Source organism: Chrysemys picta, chromosome 3 (assembly GCF_011386835.1).
Source record: "Chrysemys picta bellii isolate R12L10 chromosome 3, ASM1138683v2, whole genome shotgun sequence".
Lineage (NCBI taxonomy): Eukaryota > Metazoa > Chordata > Testudines > Emydidae > Chrysemys > Chrysemys picta.
The window spans coordinates 167,037,059-167,059,154 of NC_088793.1; the positions used below are offsets into that span (position 1 = coordinate 167,037,059).

The window sequence follows — 22,096 nt, forward strand, 5'->3', positions numbered from 1 at the left end:
GCCAGACACGCTCCGTGGCTCGCGGCTGTCAGGCCGGCTTTCCCGGGCACGGAGGGTTGCTGTGGGGCGCGGGGAGGGCGGCGGTGGCGGGAGGGCGCGATAGGCCCGAGACCCGCGGCAGCTCTGGCCGGAAAGCGGGACGGGGCCCGGCCAGCCCCTGCTCCCTGCCGGCGCGGACCCTGACCCGCCCCTCTCTCCGCAGGCCGCTGCAAGGGGAGTAGAGCGGCTGGCGCGGAGCGCTCCCGGCCCGTTACCCAGGGCCCGGCCAGTCACCTCCGGGTCCATGAGCCCGCCGCCCCGCCGAGCCGCCTCCGCCTCCAGCCGCCGTCAACCGCGACACGCGCCGCCGCCTCCCGCCGCGGCCTCCTCTGTTCCCCTGCGCCGCAGGAGGTGAGTCCCGCTGGCCGGGGTCAGTCACCCGGCGAATGGCCCCTGCCACCACTTCCCCCCTTGGCTGCCCTGGTGCCCCTCGCTCCCTGCCTGGCTCTCCCTCAGCGGGTCTAGCGCAGCTGCGGGAGCTCGCCCCGCTCGTCCTCAGCCAGGCTTCGCAGCGTGAAGGGTGAGGGAGACCTTGCCTAGGCGGTGTTGGCTGTTGACTTTGGAGAGACAGAGGAGTGTGTGTCATTATTTCCCTTCCCTTTGCCCTGGTAAAAGGAGGAACATTTCTGAGTGTTCCTGCTGCCTCTTTTGGTGTGAGCCAGGGCAGGTCACTGAGTTTGAAAGGGAAAGGAAAGGGACTACCACCCCATCCTTCCCCAGTTCTGTTATTTGGTTCTCGGTGATCACTTGCTGCCCAGCCACAGGGAATGTGTTCTCCTCCCTCTCATTCTCCAGGGTATGTTTATGTAATTTATATGACCACTTGCTGAATGTACCGTTTGATATGTAGGCTTGGCAGAATTAATTTTTGTATTTTTTATATTTTTGTCAGATAACGGTTTGTTTTTAAGCATCTTTTCTATTATCCATTTAAATTTTTACAGGTGTGGGAAATTTAGGGTAACTATGGGGTCAGACAGTAATTATTTCCTGACAATAGATGCTGAGATTCAGGAAGTTAAAGCTTTATAGCCATTAAAACACAAATTACCAACATCGCATATTAAAGCAAAGAGTAAATATGCTTAAATCAAACTCTAATAAAAGTTCTCGCAGCATTTTTCTTACTTTGCCTATAGGCAAATTTCAGTTATCAATGGAAATATTTGTTCTTTGGTTTGTGTGTGTACTATGAAACCAATGTCCACTGATAAAACCTAATCCTTCCAAGTCTATTGATATGCCACTTACCTTAATTCATAGCTGTAGGTTTTTTGTGTGACTCCCAGAAATTTCTCAACTTTCAGCTTTTTAATTCAGGCGAGTATCACGTTGATGGTGTGTGATGTTCTTAATTTTTTTCTTTCTTTCTTTGGGACATGGAAATGTTCAATGTACTTTATTTTCATCCTCCACTCTGACTAATTTTGAGGTATGGTAGACGTAATTAAGGGCTGCAGATGCTTATGAAAATGGATTGGGGCTGAAGTAGACAGCTTTATTAAGGGGACACTGTATCTAGCTCACTAGCATGTTGACTCGGTAGAGAGGGTGTTTTTCATTTTATTCTGTGAGTAATGGCTGTATCTTGTTCTTCTTTTACTGTAGGAAGAGCCCACATACTCTGGTGTGAAGAGAATGGCTGTGACTTTAGAACAGGCCCAGAGGGTGGGCTATACACTTCTGAAAGGACTCCTGAGGTTCGGCTTCATGGTTGCCAATAACCTAGTTGCTATTCCATCCTACATCTTGTATTTAATTATACTGCAGCCTCTTCGACTGTTGGATAGTAAGCGGTTCTGGTATATCGAAGGAGTATTATTTAAATGGCTTTTAGCTATGGTGGCTTCCTGGGGCTGGTGGGCAGGATATACAGGTAAGAGTGTTTTAATACTTTAACAAAAAAAAGTATAAATATAATAATTTAAAATAAACTTTGAAACACAGGCATTAATAGTGATGTATATTAATACAGTGGGATGATTTTTCCAGGATTCTTATACAAACATGCACTATATTTCTGGATGGCAACATAATTGAATCTAATATTTATCATATGAAAACTGATCTTTCAAAAATATCTTAACATAATGCATAACCTGTTTGGATTCAAAAGAACATATTAAGCAATAGAGGTTCTTGGCTCTCAATCAGTATTCTACTTTGTTAGTAAGATCCATGGCTTTAGGAGTGCTATTTTTTCCAAGGCCCTAGATTATCTTGTTTTAATGTTCTGTGGAGTAGTAGCACCTCTGAAAAGAGTTTATTTCTGTTGTGTATGAGAGTGAAATACCCACACTTTGAACAAACCGCCTTTAAGTATGCATGCAGTGCATATCTCCAGATCACTTCCACTTACAGTGATCAGCACACAAGAGTAAAGGGTGTACAATGAAGTTCATCTCTGAAAAGTAGCTCTTATAATCCATATGAGTTGCAACTGGAATTTTCTTTTTTGCTGCTTCTGTCATGAATATAGATGGAAAAATAGGGACACCTCTCTTGAGCGCACAGGTCTTCATTTACCATTAATAGAGCTAAATTTTTGACTATATGGTTTTATATCTTGCATGCATTACTTTGTAATTATTATTGAACTTCTTTTTGCCTGTTAGACTTTGTAGGGTCATCAGGGTAGTAGACTAAGCTGAAATGTTAAGGAAGGTTCTAGACTTGTCCTTGGACACATTGACTTTCTTCTTGGCTGCTGCACACTATGCAAGGAAACAACCATCCCCACTTCGGAAAGGGGGAGGTGGGTAGAGTAAATGTCGAGAGAGAGAGACAGCAGTATGTGAACACCCCTCCTAAAATTGTCTATCTCCCTCTTTCCTGCCCAGGATGCATCTACAGGTCTTTTCCATGCATAAAAGGAATGACAGCCTACAGCTCTGATGGAGTCTGGTCGGACTCCTAATTAGTCAGGATTCTAAGTGTTGACCCAGATGGAGCTTTCTTACTTCCCAGAAAAAGCATTGATTAGGCTACAAGAGCTGAAGTCCCTGTGATAACAGGCCTTTTGGTACCTTGTCATGCGTCTTTTCAAGATGCACATGTTCTGTGGATATTCTAGGTGAGCTTCTGGTTCTTCTTGAGGAGGTGGTGGCGGCAGCAAAATTACTTTCCAGTCTGTGGCACTAGAACTGTCACACTTTGCACTGCTTCAGAACTGTCTTGCCTGGTACAGCGTGAGCTTTTCCAGATGTGCTAGTCTTTTAATCTCTTATGTTTACATTTGCTCATTAAAAGAAGTCCACATGGTATTTGCAGTGGCAGGTGCTTTTTAGATGTCCACTTCAGTCTCTCAACACAATAAAGGAAAGCTCTTCCAACAGGAAAAGAGGGACCTTTATGCTGTTGAGTGTGTGTGATAATTGGATATGTGAAAGTTATCAGCATAATGGTAAGGTAAAATTCATTCAGCATATGACCCTGGGGATGGTATGTGCAGATTGAAAATGCTAGTTAAAATTCAAGCCATTGTCCCATGACTATATGACTGTCAGTGAATTTTGAAGGCAGTTTCTTTGGGATCTATTCCCTGCTGACTGCAGAACTGTGTGGTTTCTTTTGCCTCTTGCATGGAAAGCGGTTTCGACATGATCTGCATACATCTGCTAATTGGCGTGCTGTTGCATTTTGACAATTTGAACAGCTTTGTTTTATTATTGAAGAACTCCTTAGTATATTTATTTAAAGTTAATTTGAACTGGAGAATTAACACCAGCGTGGAAATGTTCTCTTGGATGATTTTAGGGCAAGGGGACCCTATTCCTCACTTTCTACTCTGAAACCTGTTACTATGAATTAAGGCATTTGTCACTTGTGGAAGAAAGTCTTAAATCGGATACTGAGCCCTCCTTATCAAATAAGAGAATATACTTTAAGCAGGTGCTGATGGAACAATAATATTCTGTAGGCTCACCTACAAAAGAGGTAAAGGGTGCATTTCCTCTCTTTTCTTAGCTCTTTTTTCCTTCTCTCTGGTGGGGGTGCAGCATATTGTATATGTAACACCGACAGACCCTGGCCATCGGTGGGCAGGATCGAACCTGGGACCTCTGGAGCTTAATGTATGAGCCTCTACCGCGTAAGCTAACTGGCTATGGGCTAAGGTTGTAGAGCAGACTCATTTAATCTCTCTTTCTGCCTCTATCTCTGCCACTAGATGGGACAGAACACACCCAGGAGGTGTGTGGGTTATATATAGTTTTGGGAAGTGTGTATACAATGATTTAATCTCCTCATCTGGACTACATACATGTCATGTAGTCATATGGAGTTCTTCTCTTTTTTTTAAGATATATGGCGGATGTACCACTTTCATTCAGAATTCAAGTGCTACTCTTGCTATTGCACATGTGAAGAGATTGGCATTGGGTATTAGCTGATAATGTGGAAGGACAGAATGTGGTATAGAATACATCTACTTTTTTCAAAACTAGGACTAAGGTTAGTTACTTAGTGCATACTAGTTCCAATATCTCTCTAATTTTAATTCATGTAAATAAAAGATAGCTGAATGTATATCTGCAAATTAAGTTGCATGTATTGGCTATATAGAGGATTTTTCACTTTTCTGACCAGTAGAGAAACTAGTAGATATCTTTCTGAGAAATACTTTTCTTCTGAATGAAGGGTATGTAAGATAAAGAACACCAATATGCCCTCTTTTGGCTAATTTTATGTAAACTGGATTAATTAAGAATGATGGTAGTGGGGTAGAATGAAATAAGGTGGGTGTTTTTTGACCTGAGAATGTTCTGCTTCAGGTGAAAGGTGGTTTCTTTCTGCCCTCCATGGCAACCACAACTTGGAGAGTGGAGGAAACACTAATTGTTTCATAGTCATAAAGATAACTAAATTTGGTTTTAAGAGCTAGGAGTTTGAAAATCAAACAAATTACATATTTAAAATATACTAATATTCCTAGTAGTTAGTACAAGGAACTGGAAGTCAGGATTACTAGGTTCCGTTTTTCAGCTCTGCCACTTAATTGCTATGTAACCATGAGTAAAAGCATTTACCCTTTGTCCATCAGTTACCTTATCTGTAACATGAGTAGTACTCTACTTCACTAGTGTTTGAAGCTTTGCTAATGTTCGTAAACTCAGGCTATCAGATAGCAGGTGATACACATGCAAATAAGTAAATATTTATAATTAATGGCCTAGAGTCTGGCTGCTTTTTAATTTTTTTCTTTTTCTTTTTAAGGAAATGTATGTATAATAGAGTCCAGGAACAAATGAGGGAAAGACCGCAAGTGTGTCTCTTGTCTGCTTCTTCCTTTGGCTTGTGTATTTTCTCATTCCCCATTTGCCCGATTCCTGATATTGTTTGGATGTGCGTTATGTAAAGTGGAAGAGTATAACTGGGCAAGCTGAAAAGGGGAAGGAGATTTAAAGAAGAATTAAAAATAAATAAATAAAGTACTTGGTCATAACCACTTGCCCTTACTTGATATTACAAAGGTTTCCTATGCTCTGCTTTTTAACATTATTCATAAAAACAGAAAATGGAATCAGCCATTTTTCATGTAGTATATCCAGTGCTTTATTAAAGCAGTACTAATCTAGTACTGTCAAAGTGATTTTAGTGTAGCCTTGTAGATCCCATTTTCATAAACTAGCTTTAAGCCATTTTATTGTTCTCAGTCTAGGCACCTTTCTCTAAAGATACTTACTTTTGAAAGCACCTCCCCCCCCCTCAATTGAAACACTTCTAATCGTTCTACTGTACTAGCTGTAAGATGACCAGGGGGGGTAATATTGATTTTGCTACTCAAAAAAAGCCCCAAATAAATCTGGGATTCTGAGCGAGCTAGCTGTCCAGTGGCCAATGTTTCTTTACCTTACTACGCATGTGATGTTCTGAATCGGTTGTTCTCTTTGTATATTGGTCATTATAACATTCTGGAGTGCAGTCCAGACAGGTGAGGGGTTGTCACTGCCTGCTCTGTATCCCCGAGTGCCTCAAAATGCTCTGCTGCTGTAGCTCCCTGGTCTGGATGCTTACAGCCAGCGTACATGGAGTGTCTTGTGTATTAAGCAACTGACTCAGCAACTCTGATTCCAGGAGCCTGCTTGTTATACCACTGCCACGCTCTAGCCTTACTTACACCTAGCAAGATGACCCCAACACCCTCCAGTCCTGAATTTTTCCCCAAATCGTGTGCTCTGCAACATCCAGTCTTCTCCTGGGCCATTTAGAGAGAGATTAAGGTTTGTTTGTTTGTTCCTTTAAATACCCAGTAGCTTGCCACATTAACTGGAGTTAACCTTCACTTTAAATCAAACACAGCATTGGGTTGGTTTAGATTAGAAGTAAAACTGTACAGGGAGGAGTTTCTGAGCCCAGGGGCTCCCTGGCCATATACTCCCTGACCACCAGGCCCGTGGGAAGTGGGGATCCAGGACCTGGTGTGCTGGCTCTGCAGGGGTGAATCCTGTTTCCTGTGCCGCCCCACCAGGCTGGCAGCTCAGGGCGGCATTGTTTGCCCCTGCCCAGCTGGCCAGGTGCTTCAGCTCTGGGCTTGTCTTCACTCACTTCGTTCTGGCAGCCCAGGCCTGCCAGCTTGCTGCACTTGGACGGTGCCCCTCCCAACCATGGCTCCCTGGCCATGATAGCAGCTCAGACTAGTAGCCCAAGTACATACCCAGGTGGTTGGGCAAGCTTGTACTTGGGCAGCTAGCCTGAGCCGCCACCATGACCACAGCTATTTTTAGTGTGATGGCTTGAGCAGAGCTAGCATGCATCTGTCTACCTGTGCTGGGAGGCACACTCCTAGCTACAGGAGGACATGTCTTGAGGACTGCAGGCTGGAACTGCATCTAGGAGTTATTTCAGGCAATAGAGGGAAAATGCCTTCTGGATAGGTGAAAGTGAGTGCTTCACTGTAGGGGTGAAAGTGGAAGAATCTTATTTAGGTTTTAAGCTCTTTGGGGCTGCGATTGTCTTGTTTGAAAAGCACCTAGCACAATGGGACTTGGATTCTGATCTTGGAACTACTATAATATAATCAATAAGCTTAGCCAGTAAAGGTACTATGTTGTTTACCCTGGTAGAGAGGAGCTAGCTTCTGGTAGCAGTGTCAGTCTGTGGCTGGCCAGCTGCATGGTCTCCGTGGCCACCCTTGTTCCTCCAATTCACGTTCTCCGAATCACCCATGTAATCAGCCAGCAGACTTTCAGTTGCCTTTTCTCCACCAGCACTAAAATCAGTTGTTGGAAGTTTTCTTTTAGATGCATAGAACTGGAGAAGCAGGTGGAATCTTTCTCTTATGGTGTTACATGAGTGTCTAGTACACTCACTGTCTTCTCTGCTCCTTGTGTTGGTTTAGCTCCTATTTTCATCCAGGAAGTGGAACCGGGGTTGGAAAATAGCAGATAAGATCTCAAAGTAAATGTTTTGCTCCCCAATTTACACGACCCTACCTCTTCCCTCCTTGCCACCATTTCCTGTTCCCCTCCCGTCCCTGACAATTTATTTTTATTTTTAATTAGGAGTATTTCATTGTATCCTAAGCAACGATCACTGCCATAAACTAAAAAGAAATGGTCAGACATCCCATTTTGCCACACAATATTTGTTTGATATTTTCTTTTAAAAACAAATCTTTGAGGATTAGCATTCACTTTTGTATTTAGTGTTCATAAATGTACAAACACTTTGTCAGTTTTCTAGTAAAAATACTTAATATTTTTAAATAGCATGAAATACTGAATTTTGAAAAATATTGTTTTATTTGGAAAGAGGAAGGCGTATGTGAGGGATGTATTTGGTCTGTGGTCAGTTGCTTGGACATGTGGAAAGAGGTCTCATGTCACTTAGTAAGTTAGGATGTCAGCTGCCCTGATGTATGTTACATCCACATGTGGAATTCCCCAATAGTCCCTGATTCTATATATGCAGCTCTTCATGGTCTGTCTAATCTACAAATGGATTATATTGAGTCCAAAGATCTTAACCTGATTTTAATGACCATTTCTTTATGTAAACAATTATTTAAAACCTTTAATGAAGGAGGAAGCTTACACATGCTTTATGGGAAGTGTTGAGTTAAAATAAAGCTGATAAGAGAAGTTCAGAGTTGAGGATGACATGATGTCTCTGATTCATTCCATTGTACCTTGAGGCAAAGGCTCATCTTGCAAAAGTGATAAGGTTGTAATGTGGAATTTATTGTAGATGAAACTGGACTTGTGTATGCAATCAGTCAATCTCTCTCTCCATATATATTCACACACACACCCCTAGTTAATTTTATGATCTCCAAAGTTACCCAAGTAACTCACTTTTTTTTTTTTTTTTAATTCTTAGTACAAAATTTGTGCACTTTACCCTAGTTCTTTGACTTAGTTTTTAATCCAGTATTAGTAAGGTGTCACTGGGACTAAATTTATCCTTCAGCTGTTTCTTGCAGTTTATCCTAAAATGTCACTCAAAAGAGCAACAAGATATTGAAGCAGCGCTGGTGCTTTACCTGCACTTCTTTTGTTATTGTTTTAAAGAAAGCTAGTGCCTTCTGGCATGGAAAGAACAAAAGTGGGAGGCAAACAATGCACTATTTTTGTTAATGACAATTTTAAGCATGTTTTGTTTTCTTTATTACACCGCAAGAGAAAAATGCGGGGTTTCTTCCCCCCCCCCCACCTCCTCCAAGTCATTCCTTAGCATAACCAGTCTTTTAAAAAATACTCCACAGACTCACCAGCAAGAAAGTGAGGAAAATACAACCATGTTTCTTTCTAATATCACTGTCTTTAAATAGCCTGGTCTCTATTGAGCATAGGGCAGAGATTTCAGACTTTCAGGATAATCTCTCTCTCTCTCTCTCTCTCTCTCTCTCTCTCTCTCATATATTCATATATATAATTTTGGGCCATATGATAGCTCTAGGATTCCATTTAAAAAAAAAAAAAAACCCCTACTGACACACAATTACATCTTTAATGTAAAGTCAAGCACTCAAAAGTTAGGAAGTGCCAGAATTGAAAGTTTCCATGCAATCTTCTGCATTATGCTACAACCTTTAATTACATGACCTTATACTATTTCCCACCCCCACCCGAATCTCTGCCTCATTCAGTGCACAGAATAGAAGGTGCTTACTGAGTGAACAGTTATTCAATATTTTGTTTGATCACTATTCAGAGTATGGCCTTCTGTCTTTATTACTACACACCATTTAAACTCTGCTCTGAATACAGAATTATTAGTGTACTCGTGCGCTTTCTAGGGCGGTCATCAGTATAGCATCTGAGTGCTTCACAAACATGAATTTGTTGTCACCAGTGCACCTCCCAGGGGGATTGTGTTATCGCCATTTTACAGATGAAGAACTGTGGCACAGACATTTTAAAATCAAAAGTGAGCACCCAAAATCCATGTAAAATTTGAGATACCTATGTCCTGATGTGCACAGCATTTTATAGCACTTTATATTTTCAAAGCAAAGCTCCCATTGACATCTGTTGCAGTTGAGTGCTCAGCACTTCTAGAAATCAGACCATTGGTGCCTCAAAATGAGCACCAAGCAAATGAGGAACAAACTGTGTGAACATTTTGGTTAGGTGACTTGACCAGGATCACACATGAACTCTGGGGCAGAGGCAGGGATAAAATCTGATTCTCCACGATGGTGTTCAACTGCTTTTAACTATGAGACTTTTCTTTCTTTTTCTGCAGTCCCCGCCTCGTTCACTACACACCTTCCAACAACTCGTCCACGCCAGTAATTTCAAATAGTACACACCTTCCAACAAATGAGGCAGTGGTTGTACCCTCCCCACCCAAAGAAGCCTTGTTTGCTACGCAGTCCTGACTCATTCTCTGAGCATCATCCTTCCTGTGCTCTGAATGAGTTAGGTGTCCTGTGGGAAAAATAGTATGCAATCATGTAATTAAAGACTGTATCATCATGCATGCACAGAAAGGGCAACCTTAATTGTGTCATTTTCTAACTTTGGAGTGCTTGATTTTGTAACCTTTATTGAGATTTTTGTATGAAATTTCCGAGGTTTTGGGGGAAAAAAACACCTGGAAAGGGAGGGAATCCATCATGTGGAAGTACGTTGACTTCTACATGGTTCATCAGGAGGATTATAACGTTTAGACCCACTACACAGACCTGTGTCATTTGAGCTAACAGCAGCTGATAGCAGTAATAGATTGTCATCCTCTGTGGACCAGTCACTAACTGGAGATGATACATTTTGCTAGTGGGTTTTGCTGGCTGCAGAGGAATACTGAGATTTGTGAGGTTCTATTCCCGGTTCTGAGAGGAGTATGCTCAAGTGGTTACAGACCCTTGTTCCTCTGTCGCTTTCAGCCTGGTCCATTATCAGTCTTCTCTTCTCAACCTTCACTACCACACCCAGGCCTGGTCCATCACCCCTTTTCATCGTACTCGGGTTGCTTCTTTCTTTCTTTCTTGTTGCTTTGGTGCACGTGCAGCAGGAAGCATTGAGAGCACAGGAGGGAAGTCACTCTGCTTTCAGACAGAACCTTTGGAGAATTTAGTTGCCAAACTCTAACAACTCTCTACTCAGCATGTATGAAGGAAGATTTTCAGAGACGTAACTTGGTCAAGACAAATTTAAGTCCCTGCTCCAAAGCATGGAGGAGCTAGGGGTTCTCAAGAAGACAATTATAAGAATTTTTAATATGGCAAAAATTAATGTTTCCCTACTCTCATTTTGAGAAACATCTGAACAACTTTTGCTGAAATTTGCCAAAAAATGTTAAACCTGAGGCAAAACACCAGGCATGGAAAAAATTTGCAAAATGTTAGTGTGGCAGAATTATAAATAACTGAAAACAGAGTCTTATAATGGAAAGTGTTTGAGCAACCTTAACTAAATATGCTTCGCTAGCTGTGATACCTATAATATAAACCTTGTTGTGTAACCTTCCAAATGTGAAATGACGCACGGCTTTCATAGCCTAAAACTCCATTGCGACAAATGGGAGCAAGTTCTGAGTCTAATGTGGACACTTCAAGTTTCAGATAACTTAGGGCTTGTCTCTGCTACAGAGTCTTCCTTGGGATAACGATGCTGGCAGAGTCCCGTAGGGTAGGTGTAGCCTGCAGAAGGAGTTCCTCTGTCAGCACCACCTCCCCAAACCGGACTAGCTATCCTGACACAAGCCCTCTTTTGTTGGCATAGTAGCGTCTACACTGGGGTTTTGACAGCAGAGCTACATCAGCTAGGAGATGGCTTTTTTTAATCTTCTTTTTACACTCCTAGCTGACATAGCTATGCCTACAATCTTTGTACTCTAGACCAGGCCTTAGGCATGTAATTGTGTGTCTAACCTGTAATTGCAGTAACCATACTGTGATTGCAAATTGGGTAATTTTGCCTGAACTTAAAGTGCTAATTAGTCTTCACTGGGACTGCTGATAACATTTCAAGCCTCCAGTCCCTTTCCTAAAGCTCCCACGTCTCTCATTCCTGTATGTATGAGTCATGGTTACAGGACCAGCTGAACCTTGTTCCTCTTTCTGGTCTCTGTTAGGGTATGTCTATACATACAGAGCTGCAGCGGCGCGGCTGCACTGAGACAGCTATGCTGCTGCAGTGCATCTGGTGCAGATGCTCTTTATCGATGGGCGAGAGCTCTCCCATCGGCATAAAACCAGTGACAGACGCTCTCCCACCAACATAGCAGTGTGCACACAACTGCTTATGTTGGTGTAACTTCTGTTGCTCCGGGGTAGAATATTCACACCGCTGAGCAATGTAAGTTTTGCTGACATAGGCTGCAGTGTATGCACCCACCCCAAAAGCTTGGCCTCTTTCACTTATCTGTCTTGGGTGGAATCTCATGATTCTTTCACTCTTAGAGTTTGTCTACAGAGGGACACTCCGGAAAGCTGAGGCAAATCAACCAAAGATGTGAAGTTAAAGTGCATTAAACTCGTGTGTGGACACTCTCTTTTAGGAGTTGTGGCCTTAGTTTGCTGTAACTTCCTCTTTTGGGGAAGAGGATTAAAGGTTCATAAAAACCTCCAACGAAGGAGATTCCACAACCTCTCTTAGAAAGTTAAATTCTGGAGTAATAGGCTTCCAACTATGAGGGCTGTCTTTACTACTATCTAACCTAAGGCTATGTCTACGCTAGTATTTTTTGTCAATATAACTTATGTCGCTCAGGGGTGTGAAAAAACATTCCTCTGACCGACATAAGTTACACCTACAGAAACGCCAGTGTGGACAGTGTTATGTTGCTGACATAGCTACTGCCGCTTATTGGAAGTGGTTTAATTATGTGGACGGGAGAGTTCTTTCCCATTGGCATAGAGTGGCTACATGAGTGAGCTTACAGTGGTGCAGCTGCATCGGTACAGTTGTGCTGCTGTATGCTCACTAGTGTAGACATGGCCTAAATCTCCCTTGCTACAGATTAAGGAGACAAGTCGTACCTTCAGTGGACAAAGGAGAACAATTGACCACTGTCCTCTTTATAACTGCCCTTAACACATTTGCAGACTTATCAGATCCGCCCTCAGTCTTCTTTTCTCAAGACCAACATGCCCAGTTTTCTTTGTCCTTTCCGCAAAGGTCAGGTTTTCTAAACTTTTTACCATTTTTGTTGCTCTTCTTTGGAGACTCCAATTTATCCACATCTTTCCTTAACTGTGGCACCCAGAATTGAACACTGTACTCCAGCTGAAGTCTCAACTGTGCCGCATAGCGTGGGACAGTTACTGTCCTTGTCTTACATGTGCTACTTCTGTTTAGAGGAAGTATCGGGAAGCCGTGGCCAGCACATCCTGCGCCACTTCCCGCCGCCCCCATTGGCCTGGGACAGCGAACCGTGGCCAGTGGGGCCGCGATTGACCGAACCTGCCGCGTCAGCAGGTAAATAAACTGGCCCGGCCTGCTAGGGTGCTTACTCTGGCGAGCTGCGTGCCAAACGTTGCCGACCCCTGCTCTAAGTTGTCAAGGTCATTTAGAATTCTAGTCCCGTCCTCCAGAGTGCTTGCAACCCCTCTCAGCTTGGTGTCGTCCACAAATTTTATAAGCATACTCTCCACTCCATTATCTGCAGTCTTCTTCCCATACATTTAGTAGTGAAAATGTTCTATAGATTTAACCATTGCTAGGGGTTTCTTTTAGGTAATGCAATGATTTTTTTTCTCTGAAGAACTTAGTTTTGCTGTAATAAGCAACGACCCTCTCCAGTCCTTTGTGTTCTTGTGTCAGTACTGCCCCGACACTGTAAGCACTAGCATCTGTACCCAATATGAATGGGTTTTTGAAAACCAGGTAGACTAAGGCAGGTGTAGTCCTTTATTGGGTCACAAAGGCCTTGTTCAACTTAAAAAATGCTAAATCACACTCTGCTGACCACTGAAATAACTTCCCTTTTTGAACCAACTATGCAGTGGTTTTGCAAAATTGGCAAACCCACAAATATACCTTCTGTAATAGGACCAGAGTCCTACAAAACTCTGCGTATCTGTGTCTGGAGAGTTGGCCAGTTCTGTACAGCCTCTACTTCCTTTTTGTGAGTGGAAATTTCCCCGTCACTTGTGCACAAAATAAATGTACCTTTTTATTTTAATAATGCCTCCTGTTTCTTTGAGTTCAATTTCTGCTTATCTGCTTATCACATTTGGATGTATCATTTCCTGGTCAAAGGTTTTTAGCGTACACCAAGATATCATATAGGTATAACAGGCAGGCTGTGTGTGCATGGAGTATCCTCTCCAACGTAGCAGGTGCATTGCACAAGCCAAAAGTCGTCATTCTAAATTGCCACATGCCTTGTTTTGCTGTGCAAGCAATCTTTTTACTGTCCTTTGGATTTGCTTCTCCTTGCCAGTACCCACTTCTAAGATCCAGTGTGGAAAATCACATTGAACTTGGATTTAGGATATCGTCCATTTGTGGTAATGGATAAGAATCCTTTAAAGTGACTAAATTTAGTTTTCTGTAGTTCATGCACGATCTGGTATTACCACCTTTTTATCTTAATCGGAACTATGGATAAGGTTCAAGGACTGGTATCAGGAAGGTAAAATTGAGCTTTCAACATTTCCTCAGGGGGCCTATAATGCCCTTTCCCTCTTTGCTACTAGTAAACAGTGAGGGGGGTCTGTTTAATTGGCAGTTTCCTCCAATCTCCAAATCAGTCTTGTGCTGGACCACTGCAGCACGATGTATACCTTGGCTGGATCAGAAGAATAGCCCCAGATTTCTAACCAGAAAGTCTCTGACCCCTGGTCTACACTGGGGGAAGAGTGGGGGATTGATCTAAGTTACGCAACTTCAGCTACGTGAATAACGTAGCTGAAGTCGACGTACTTAAATCTACTTACCGCGGTGTCTTCACTGCGGTAGATCAACTGCTGACGCTCCCCCGTTGACTCCGCCTATGCTTCTCGCTCCGGTGGAGTACCGGAGTCAATGGGAAAGCTCTTGGTGGTCGATAAATCGACCCCCGCTGGATTGATCACTCTGTAGGTAAGTGTAGACATGTCCTTAGACTGGTCTGCTGTACCTCATTTAAGAGTACAAGACTGTACTGGAATAAGTCCAATAAAAACTCTGGCAGGTCACCTTCAACCTCTTTTCCCCTATAGTTTTTTTTTTTTTTTATACGAGTATCTTCTAGATCCTCTGGTTCACATTTTGTTCACCATTGTGGTCTGAGCTTGGGAACCCTTCTGCTTTGCAGGTCCTAAAGCCCTGGCTCTAGCCTCACCCAAAGTCTACATGGCAATTAAACTGCCCCGTAGCCCAAGTCAGCTGGCTTTGGCCAGCCTCGGGTTTTTAATTGCAGCGTAGACATTATACCCTATGTGTCAAGCCACTTTCCAATCAGACAAGTAGTTTAAAGTAGTCTAGTTTAAAAAGAAAAAAATTGCCAGAGGTTTTGATATAAATTTATCTTAGTATTGTAGAGGCCCATAGGAGCCCCAGTCATGAGCAACGAGGAGTCCGGTGGCACCTTAAAGACTAACGGATTTATTTGGGCATAAGCTCTCGTGGGTAAAAAACCCCCACTTCTTCACATGCATGGAGTGAAAATACAGATACCGGCATAAATATATATTGGCACATGAAGAGAAGGGAGTTACCTTACAAGTGGAGAACCAATGCTGAAGGCCAGTTCAGTCAAGAAGTTTGCATCTGAAGAAGTGGGTTTTTTACCCAGGAAAGCTTATGCCCAAATAAATCTGTTAGCCTTTAAGGTGCCACCGGGCTCCTTGTTTTTGTGGATACAGACTAACATGGCTACCCCTCTGATATCCAGTCATGAGCGAGGACCCCATTGTGCGAAGCACTGTACAAACACAGAACAAAAAAAGGTTCCATTATTAAAAACATGCTGGTAGGTGTTGCATTTCTCTGCTCAGCAATTTGGTTGTCATTCTCTGGGTTCTGTAATCTAACTGCCTAACTTGGAATTCTGAGTATACGTAAAATTAAGGTTTGTTCGAGGCGTGGGGGCACAGCTTCTTACTAAGAAAGAAAAATGACTATTATAAATGATAGTGAGGATTAAATTCTTCTCTCACGCTGGTGTGAAACCAGTAGAACTCGACTGAGTTCAGCAGGAGTTACTGCTAGTGTACATCTATGTGAAATCAGAATTGACTTTCTCTGTGTATGTTTTGCACTGTATCTTAAAATTGCAATAGGTTGTTTTTACAACACCTTTTAAAATGGCACCATCTCTTTTGCGTGTCCAGGATCAGGCAAGCTATTTTCATTACATATTGAAAGCTTGCTGTGCAAGATGACTATTTTCATTTGATAAATTATTTAATTCTTCATAAGAGGCAGGTGGACGGTGGAATAGAAAGCTTCTTCAGGAGTCTGTAAAGTTCAAATTACAAAGTTGGGAAGGGAGAGAGCAAGATTGAGATTGCAGCAGTCTGTGTGATGGGGAGCCAGACACATGCTAATAATGCAACCTGGTGCTGTCACATACATAGCCTCTACCACCTGGAACATGAAACTGTAATCTTTTTAGATGAACCTTCTTTGTGCTCTCCAGCAGCTGAAGCTCTATTAGCTATGTTATTTTCGAATGTTGCTTATAAATACTTACGAATTCTTTACTGGGCTAACTAAACCTGTCATGGGAGAGCTAGATGAAAGTCATTCATCTGTACGTTCTGTGTACGGTGGGTGGGTATGCACCAGAAAAGGTGGTGGTGGGGAATTGGGTTTGGGAGATTTGTTAGTTGTAATAATTTTTCACATCACTTGTCTCTAGCAAAGTGCATATGCTGTGCTTGAGCTGGTTGTAAAGGAGCGGCCCATTTTGCCAGAGTGTCTCATTTAATATAGATGTGAAACAAAATTATAGGGGTGTCCCTTTTCTGTGCTTTTATTAATGTTAAATAAATAAAGCAAGGAAGGGTACGTATTGTTTTAAAGGATCACTTACTAAACTTCTATTAACTGTTAGAGGAAGTGAAGTATATTTTAAAAGGCATCTAAGTGTGTTTTTGTTAGATATTCATAAATTTTTTTTAAATTAAATTAAATTAATGGAGGTATCCCATCTCCTAGAACTGGAAGGGACCTTGAAGGTCATAAAGTCCAGCCCCCTGCCTTCACTAGCAGGACCAAGTACTGATTTTGCCCCAGATCCCCAAGTGGCCCCCTCAAGGATTGAACTCACAACCCTGGGTTTAGCAGGCCAATGCTCAAACCACTGAGCTATCCCTCCCCCCTAATTGTGATTTTTGTGGTGATTTGTGCCAGTCGTTATATATCATAGAATTGTAAGCCTGGAAGGGATCTCAAGAGGTTTTCTAGTCTAGGCCCCTGCATTCAAAGCAGGACTAAGTATTATCTAGACCATCCCTGGCAGATATTTGTCTAACCTTCTCTTTTAAAAACTCCAGTGGTTGAGATTCCACAACCTCCCTAGGCAACTAATTCCAGTGCTTCACTACCCTGACGGTTAGGAAGTTTTTCCTAATGTCCAACCTAAACCACCCTTGCTGCAATTTAAGCCCATTGCTTCTTGTCCTATCCTCAGAGATTAAGGAGAATAACTTTCCCCCTCCTCCTTGTAATATCCTTTTATGTACTTGACAACTGTTATGTCCCCTCTCAGTCTTCTCTTCTCCAGACTAAACAAACCCAATTTTTTCAATCTTCCCTCATAGAAGATGTCTTGTTTACAACACTCCTAATACATACCAAAATGACGTTTGCTTCCCCCTCTTCCCCCTGCAACACTGACTCATATTTAGCTTGTGATCCACTATGACCCTCAGATCCTTTTTCCGCAGTATTTCTTCCTAGGCAATCATTTACCATTTTGTATGTGCCCAACTGATTGTTCCTTCCTAAGTGGAGTGACTTGCATTTGTCCTTACTGAATTTCCTCTTGCTTGCGTCAGACCATTTTGAATTTTAATCCTATCCTCCAAAGCACTTGCAACCCCTCCCAGCTTGGTATCGTCCACAAACTTTTATAAGTGCACTGTCAATGCCATTATCTAAACCACCCATGAAGATATTGAATGGGACCAGACCCAGAACTGATCCCTGTTGGACCCCACTTAGTATTTCCTTCCAGCTTGACTCTGAATCTCACTGATAACTACTCTCTGGGAATGGTTGTCTAACCAGTTATGCACCCCCCTTTATACTAATTCCATCTGGGTTGTATTTCCCTAGTTTGTTTGTGAGACCACATCAAAAGCCTTACTAAAGTCAAGATGTGCCACATCTACTGCCTCCCCCGCCTCTGGCCCTCATCCAAAAGGCTTGTTACTCTGTCAAAGAATATGTTATGGTGGTGGTATTTGACCAGATCTCCTCAATGGGAAATCATTGTAAGTGGTAGTGCTTAAAATGTTTGTTGAGTTGTAAGACATCTTGCAGGAAATTGTGCCATTAAAAATAGATTTGTTTCTGTTTTTGTGTTTTTTATCTGTTGGAATACTTATAACAACACTTATGAAAACATATTTCATAAATTAATACTAATGTTTAATGCTGTGTTGCAAGCACGTCCTTTCCATTTCTGGCCAAAGTGTTTTGTCATGGGATCGGCCCAGCGCATGCTTGCAACAAAATAGAATGGTGTGGTGTCGACTTGCATTTGTGGAGGGGCAGACGAGGACAAAGGTGATTTTAGTGTGTGTATGTGTCAGTAATGCTGCAACTTCAAAGTGCTGTCTACACAGTTATTTTTATAGTGCTACCGTTAGCTCAGCTAGCCTGGGCTGGGAGGGTCGCTCCTGCAGGCTCCAAAAGGTTGTGTAGCCATACCCTGGCTTGCTTAGTGTTTGGCTGTTGATACAAGGGGAAACCATTTGCACTAGAAAACCTTGTTTATCATCATATTGGTATGTAGACAATCAGGGTCTGAAAAACGTACCCAATACCTGGGAGCCCAATGATTAAACCAGGCTGAAATATACCAGTGCCCCCAGTAATGCTGGATCACCCCTCAAATCAGTTAATTGTGGGCGAAACTCCACTCCCAGTGCTGGTGGTGCTTGTGGCAGCAGCGGAGCTGTCCTTTCTGCAGCCATAGAATAGACTAGAAAGACCTTGCCCAGTTCATGCTTGGAAGGTTTTCTCTGCAACTGTTCCCCTGAGAATGAAAGATTAGTCTCTGTATGAGTGGGAAAGTTTTCCTAGTCACCCTGGGTAAAATGGATTCCTTCCCCTTCGCCTGGTCTCACTTTCAGGTGACGTTGTAAATAAGTAGTAGTCAGCAGTATCTCCCATAAATGTAAACAAACTTGTTTGTCCTAGCCATTGGCTGAACAAGAAGTAGGACTGAGTGGACTTATAGGCTCTAAAGTTTTACATTGTTTTGTTTTTGAGTGCACTGACGTAAGAAAAAAAAATCTGCATTTATAAATTACACGTTCATGATAGAGATTGCACTACCGTACTTGTATGAGGTGAATTGAAAAAAACTATTTATCATTTTTACACTGCAAATATTTGTAATAAAAAATAATAGAAAGTGAGCACTGTATACTTTGTATTCTGTATTGTAATAGAAATCAATGTATTTGAAAATGTAGAAAAACATCCAAAAATATTTTAATAAATTTCAGGGCTTTGAAGCTGTGTTCCGGCTCCACTCCAGCTCCAGGCAAAAACCTGCAGCTCCACTGCTCCGGAGTTGCTCCGGGCTCCGCTCGAAAGCCCTGATACATTTCAACTGGTATTCTATTGTTTAACAGTGTGATTAATTGTGATTAATTTTATTTTTTAATCGGAGTTAACTTTCTATAGTTAATTGTGTGAGTTAACTGTGATTAATTGACAGCCCTAGTTCCAGATGGAGATAAAAAGGTTCTCTTTTTCCTTTTCTTACTCTTTATCCTAGATAGCTACTTTTCCCTGCTTCTTAATTTGCCAGGTCAGAGTGCTGTAAGGCAGCTGAAATAGTTTAATGATTTTAAACCTGATGTTTAGGCCACCAGACTTCCTGGAATCAAATGTTCAAATCCCAGTAGAATAGGCTTCAGCCCTTCTTCCTCTTATGACCGATAAAATGAATATCATGCAATTTAACTCTTTGTGGATCTTACAGATTAGACATTTAAAAAACATAGTTCTTGTTTGCTCTCTGTATATAGTAAAGATCCAGTGGCGCTTTTTTGTAAGATTGAGTGTCCTTTTAAAAAAGTTCTCTTTGCCTCTCCTATGCAATATGGTGGGCACGGATTGTTGGCTGTTTTTGTCCCTGATGTGGCTGCATATCAGTGATGTTGTATAGCAGGGATTGGCAACCTTTGGCATGTGGCTCGCCAGGGTAAGCACCCTGGCGGGCCGGCTTGTTTACCTGCCGCCTCTGCAGGTTTGGCTGATTGTGGCTCCCATTGGCCGCGGTTCGCCGCTCCAGGCCAATGGGGGCTGTGGGAAGTGGCGCGGGCCGAGGGATGTGCTGGCTGACGCTTCCTGCCGCCCCATTGGCCTGGAGCGGCGAACCACTGCCAGTGGGAGCCGTGATCGGCCGAGCCTGCAGATGCGGCAGGTAAACAAACCGGCCCGGCGTGCCACGGCGCTTACCCTTGCAGGCCGTGGGCCAAAGGATGCCGATCCCTGCTGTATAGTTTTGTAAAGTACTTTAGGAATCTTAAGGAAGAAAGTTGCTGTGAATACAAGGTGCTATCTATTTTTTACTCAAAACCGCCTGTACTTGTAACCAATCCTTGCATTCATGGCATTCTGAATTTTCTAGCAACCATTGGTATGCTTTTATAGACTGACTGAGAAGGACACTATTGCCCTGTTCTCCCCATAGATTAGTTCTGCTTTTATTGAAAGAAAGAATCTTATTTAACTGTTTTAGGTCAGAAAGATGTTCCAGAATTGTTGCAATTTAATTATATTTTGACTCCTAAGTTTCCAAGTCTTTAGGATGAGTTATTTCATATTTACTCTAAGACAACATTCAGGCAATTCTTGGTAAAATAATACAGACTTTTAAATGTGGTCAGTGTATAGTCATAATGTATTGTATACTGTATTAAACTGTTCTTATATAATCTCTCTCTCAAAACTGTACATGTGATTGGAGCTTATAATATCAGTATATGCAAATTCTAGGCGTGTGTGTGTGTGTGTGTGTGCGCTAGAAGCAAACTATCCAATATGAACAATGAATGAACATTTATCCACTGCATCAAAAAACCCCATCAGAAATACCAAACCCCTGGATTTTATCCGAGATTCTCTGTCTGAGGATCAAGAGGGCATCTTTCCCATTCAGAAGGACTTCTCATTGCAGCCACTCACCTACCCAAGGAGGACAAGATGGGACTCTTTTTGTCCAAATAAGGATTGGCTATAAGGTTGATGTTGAATGGGAGATGGCCTGTTCAGACCCAAGTGCCAATTTATATGATAAGGGTTGATTGTGTTGCCTCTTTTTCATTCTAGCCCATCGCAGGCCAGGTAGCATGAACGGGATTTGAACCAGAATTCTTCATGTGGCATTGCAGAGAACTAGGCCAGTGGACTGATCCTTCTGGATATGTCTACACTGGAAAAACAAATCACCACCACCACCACCCTACAGCAGCGAGTCTCAGAGCCTGGGTCAATTGACTTGGGCTTGAGCTACAGCGCTAAAAATAGCAGTGTAGACATTCCTGTTCAGACTGGAGCCTGGGGTCTGAGACCCACCCTGCTCGCTAGATCTCAGTGCCTGGGCTCCAGCCTGAACGGGAATGTCTACACAGCTATTTTTAGCGCTGTAGCTCAAGCCCAAGTCAATTGACCCAGGCTCTGAGACTCGCTGCTGTAGGGTGGTGGTGGTGACCCAGACTCTGAGGATTGCTGCTGTGGGTTTAGGGTTTTTTTGCAGTGTAGACCGGGGTGGGGCAAACTACAGCCCACCAGCCATTTTTAATCCGGCCCTTGAGCTCCCGTTGGGGAGCAGAGTCTGGGGCTTGCCCCGCTCCAGTGAGGGGGGAGGGCACTTCATGGGGCTCCCGGAAGCAGCGGCATGGCCCTCTCCAGCTCCTACGCATAGGGGCAGCTAAGGGACTCCGCTCTGCACGCTGCACCCACCACAAGCGCCACCCCTGCAGCTCCCATTGGCTAGGGCAGTGTGCAGAGCTGCTTGGCCAGCCTCCGCGTAAGAGACAGAGAAGGGACATGCCGCTGCTTCCAGGAGCTGCTTTGAGGTAAGCGTCGCCCAGAGCTTGCAACCCTGAGCCTCTCCTTGCGCCCCAACCCTGATTTCCCCCTCCCGCCCTCTGAACCCTTTGATCCCACCCCAGAGCAACCTCCTGCATCCCAAACCCCTCATCCACAGCCCCACCCCACAGCCCGCACTACCAGCCAGAGCCTGCGCGCTGTCCCGCACCCCAACCCCCTGACCCAGCCCTGATGCCCCTCCCGCCCTCCGAACCTCTTGGTCCTAGCCTGGAGCACCCTTCTACACCCAAACTCCTCATCCCCCAGCCCCACCTTGGAGCCCGCACTTCCAGCCAGAGCTGTCGCCCCCTCCCACACCCTGAACTCTTCATTTCTGGCCCCATCCCAGAGCCCACACTCAGAGCCCTCACCGCCTCTCGCACCCAAACCCCAATTTTGTGAGC

At 43.3% G+C, this 22,096-nt stretch overlaps 1 protein-coding gene and 1 long non-coding RNA gene across 6 annotated transcripts in view; one reads left to right on the top strand and one right to left on the bottom strand.

Annotated features, from left to right (window-relative positions):
• LPGAT1 (lysophosphatidylglycerol acyltransferase 1) overlaps positions 1-22,096 on the top strand; it is a 162,829-nt gene that overhangs the window by 1,093 nt on the left and 139,640 nt on the right. For all 5 annotated transcript variants that reach the window (XR_010600217.1, XM_042855116.2, XM_042855114.2 and 2 more), the window contains exons 2-3: positions 203-390; positions 1,648-1,915. Coding sequence is in view for 4 of the 5 variants with exons in the window: in XM_042855116.2 (XP_042711050.1) it covers positions 1,678-1,915 (238 nt within the window). In the remaining variant the exon portion in view is untranslated. The remainder of the gene's footprint in view (positions 1-202; positions 391-1,647; positions 1,916-22,096) is intronic.
• Positions 4,799-8,962, bottom strand: LOC135982685 (uncharacterized). The gene is made up of 2 exons (XR_010600220.1): positions 5,794-8,962; positions 4,799-5,702 (listed from the first exon to the last, which is right to left on the bottom strand). It is a non-coding gene; the product is annotated as an uncharacterized LOC135982685 (long non-coding RNA).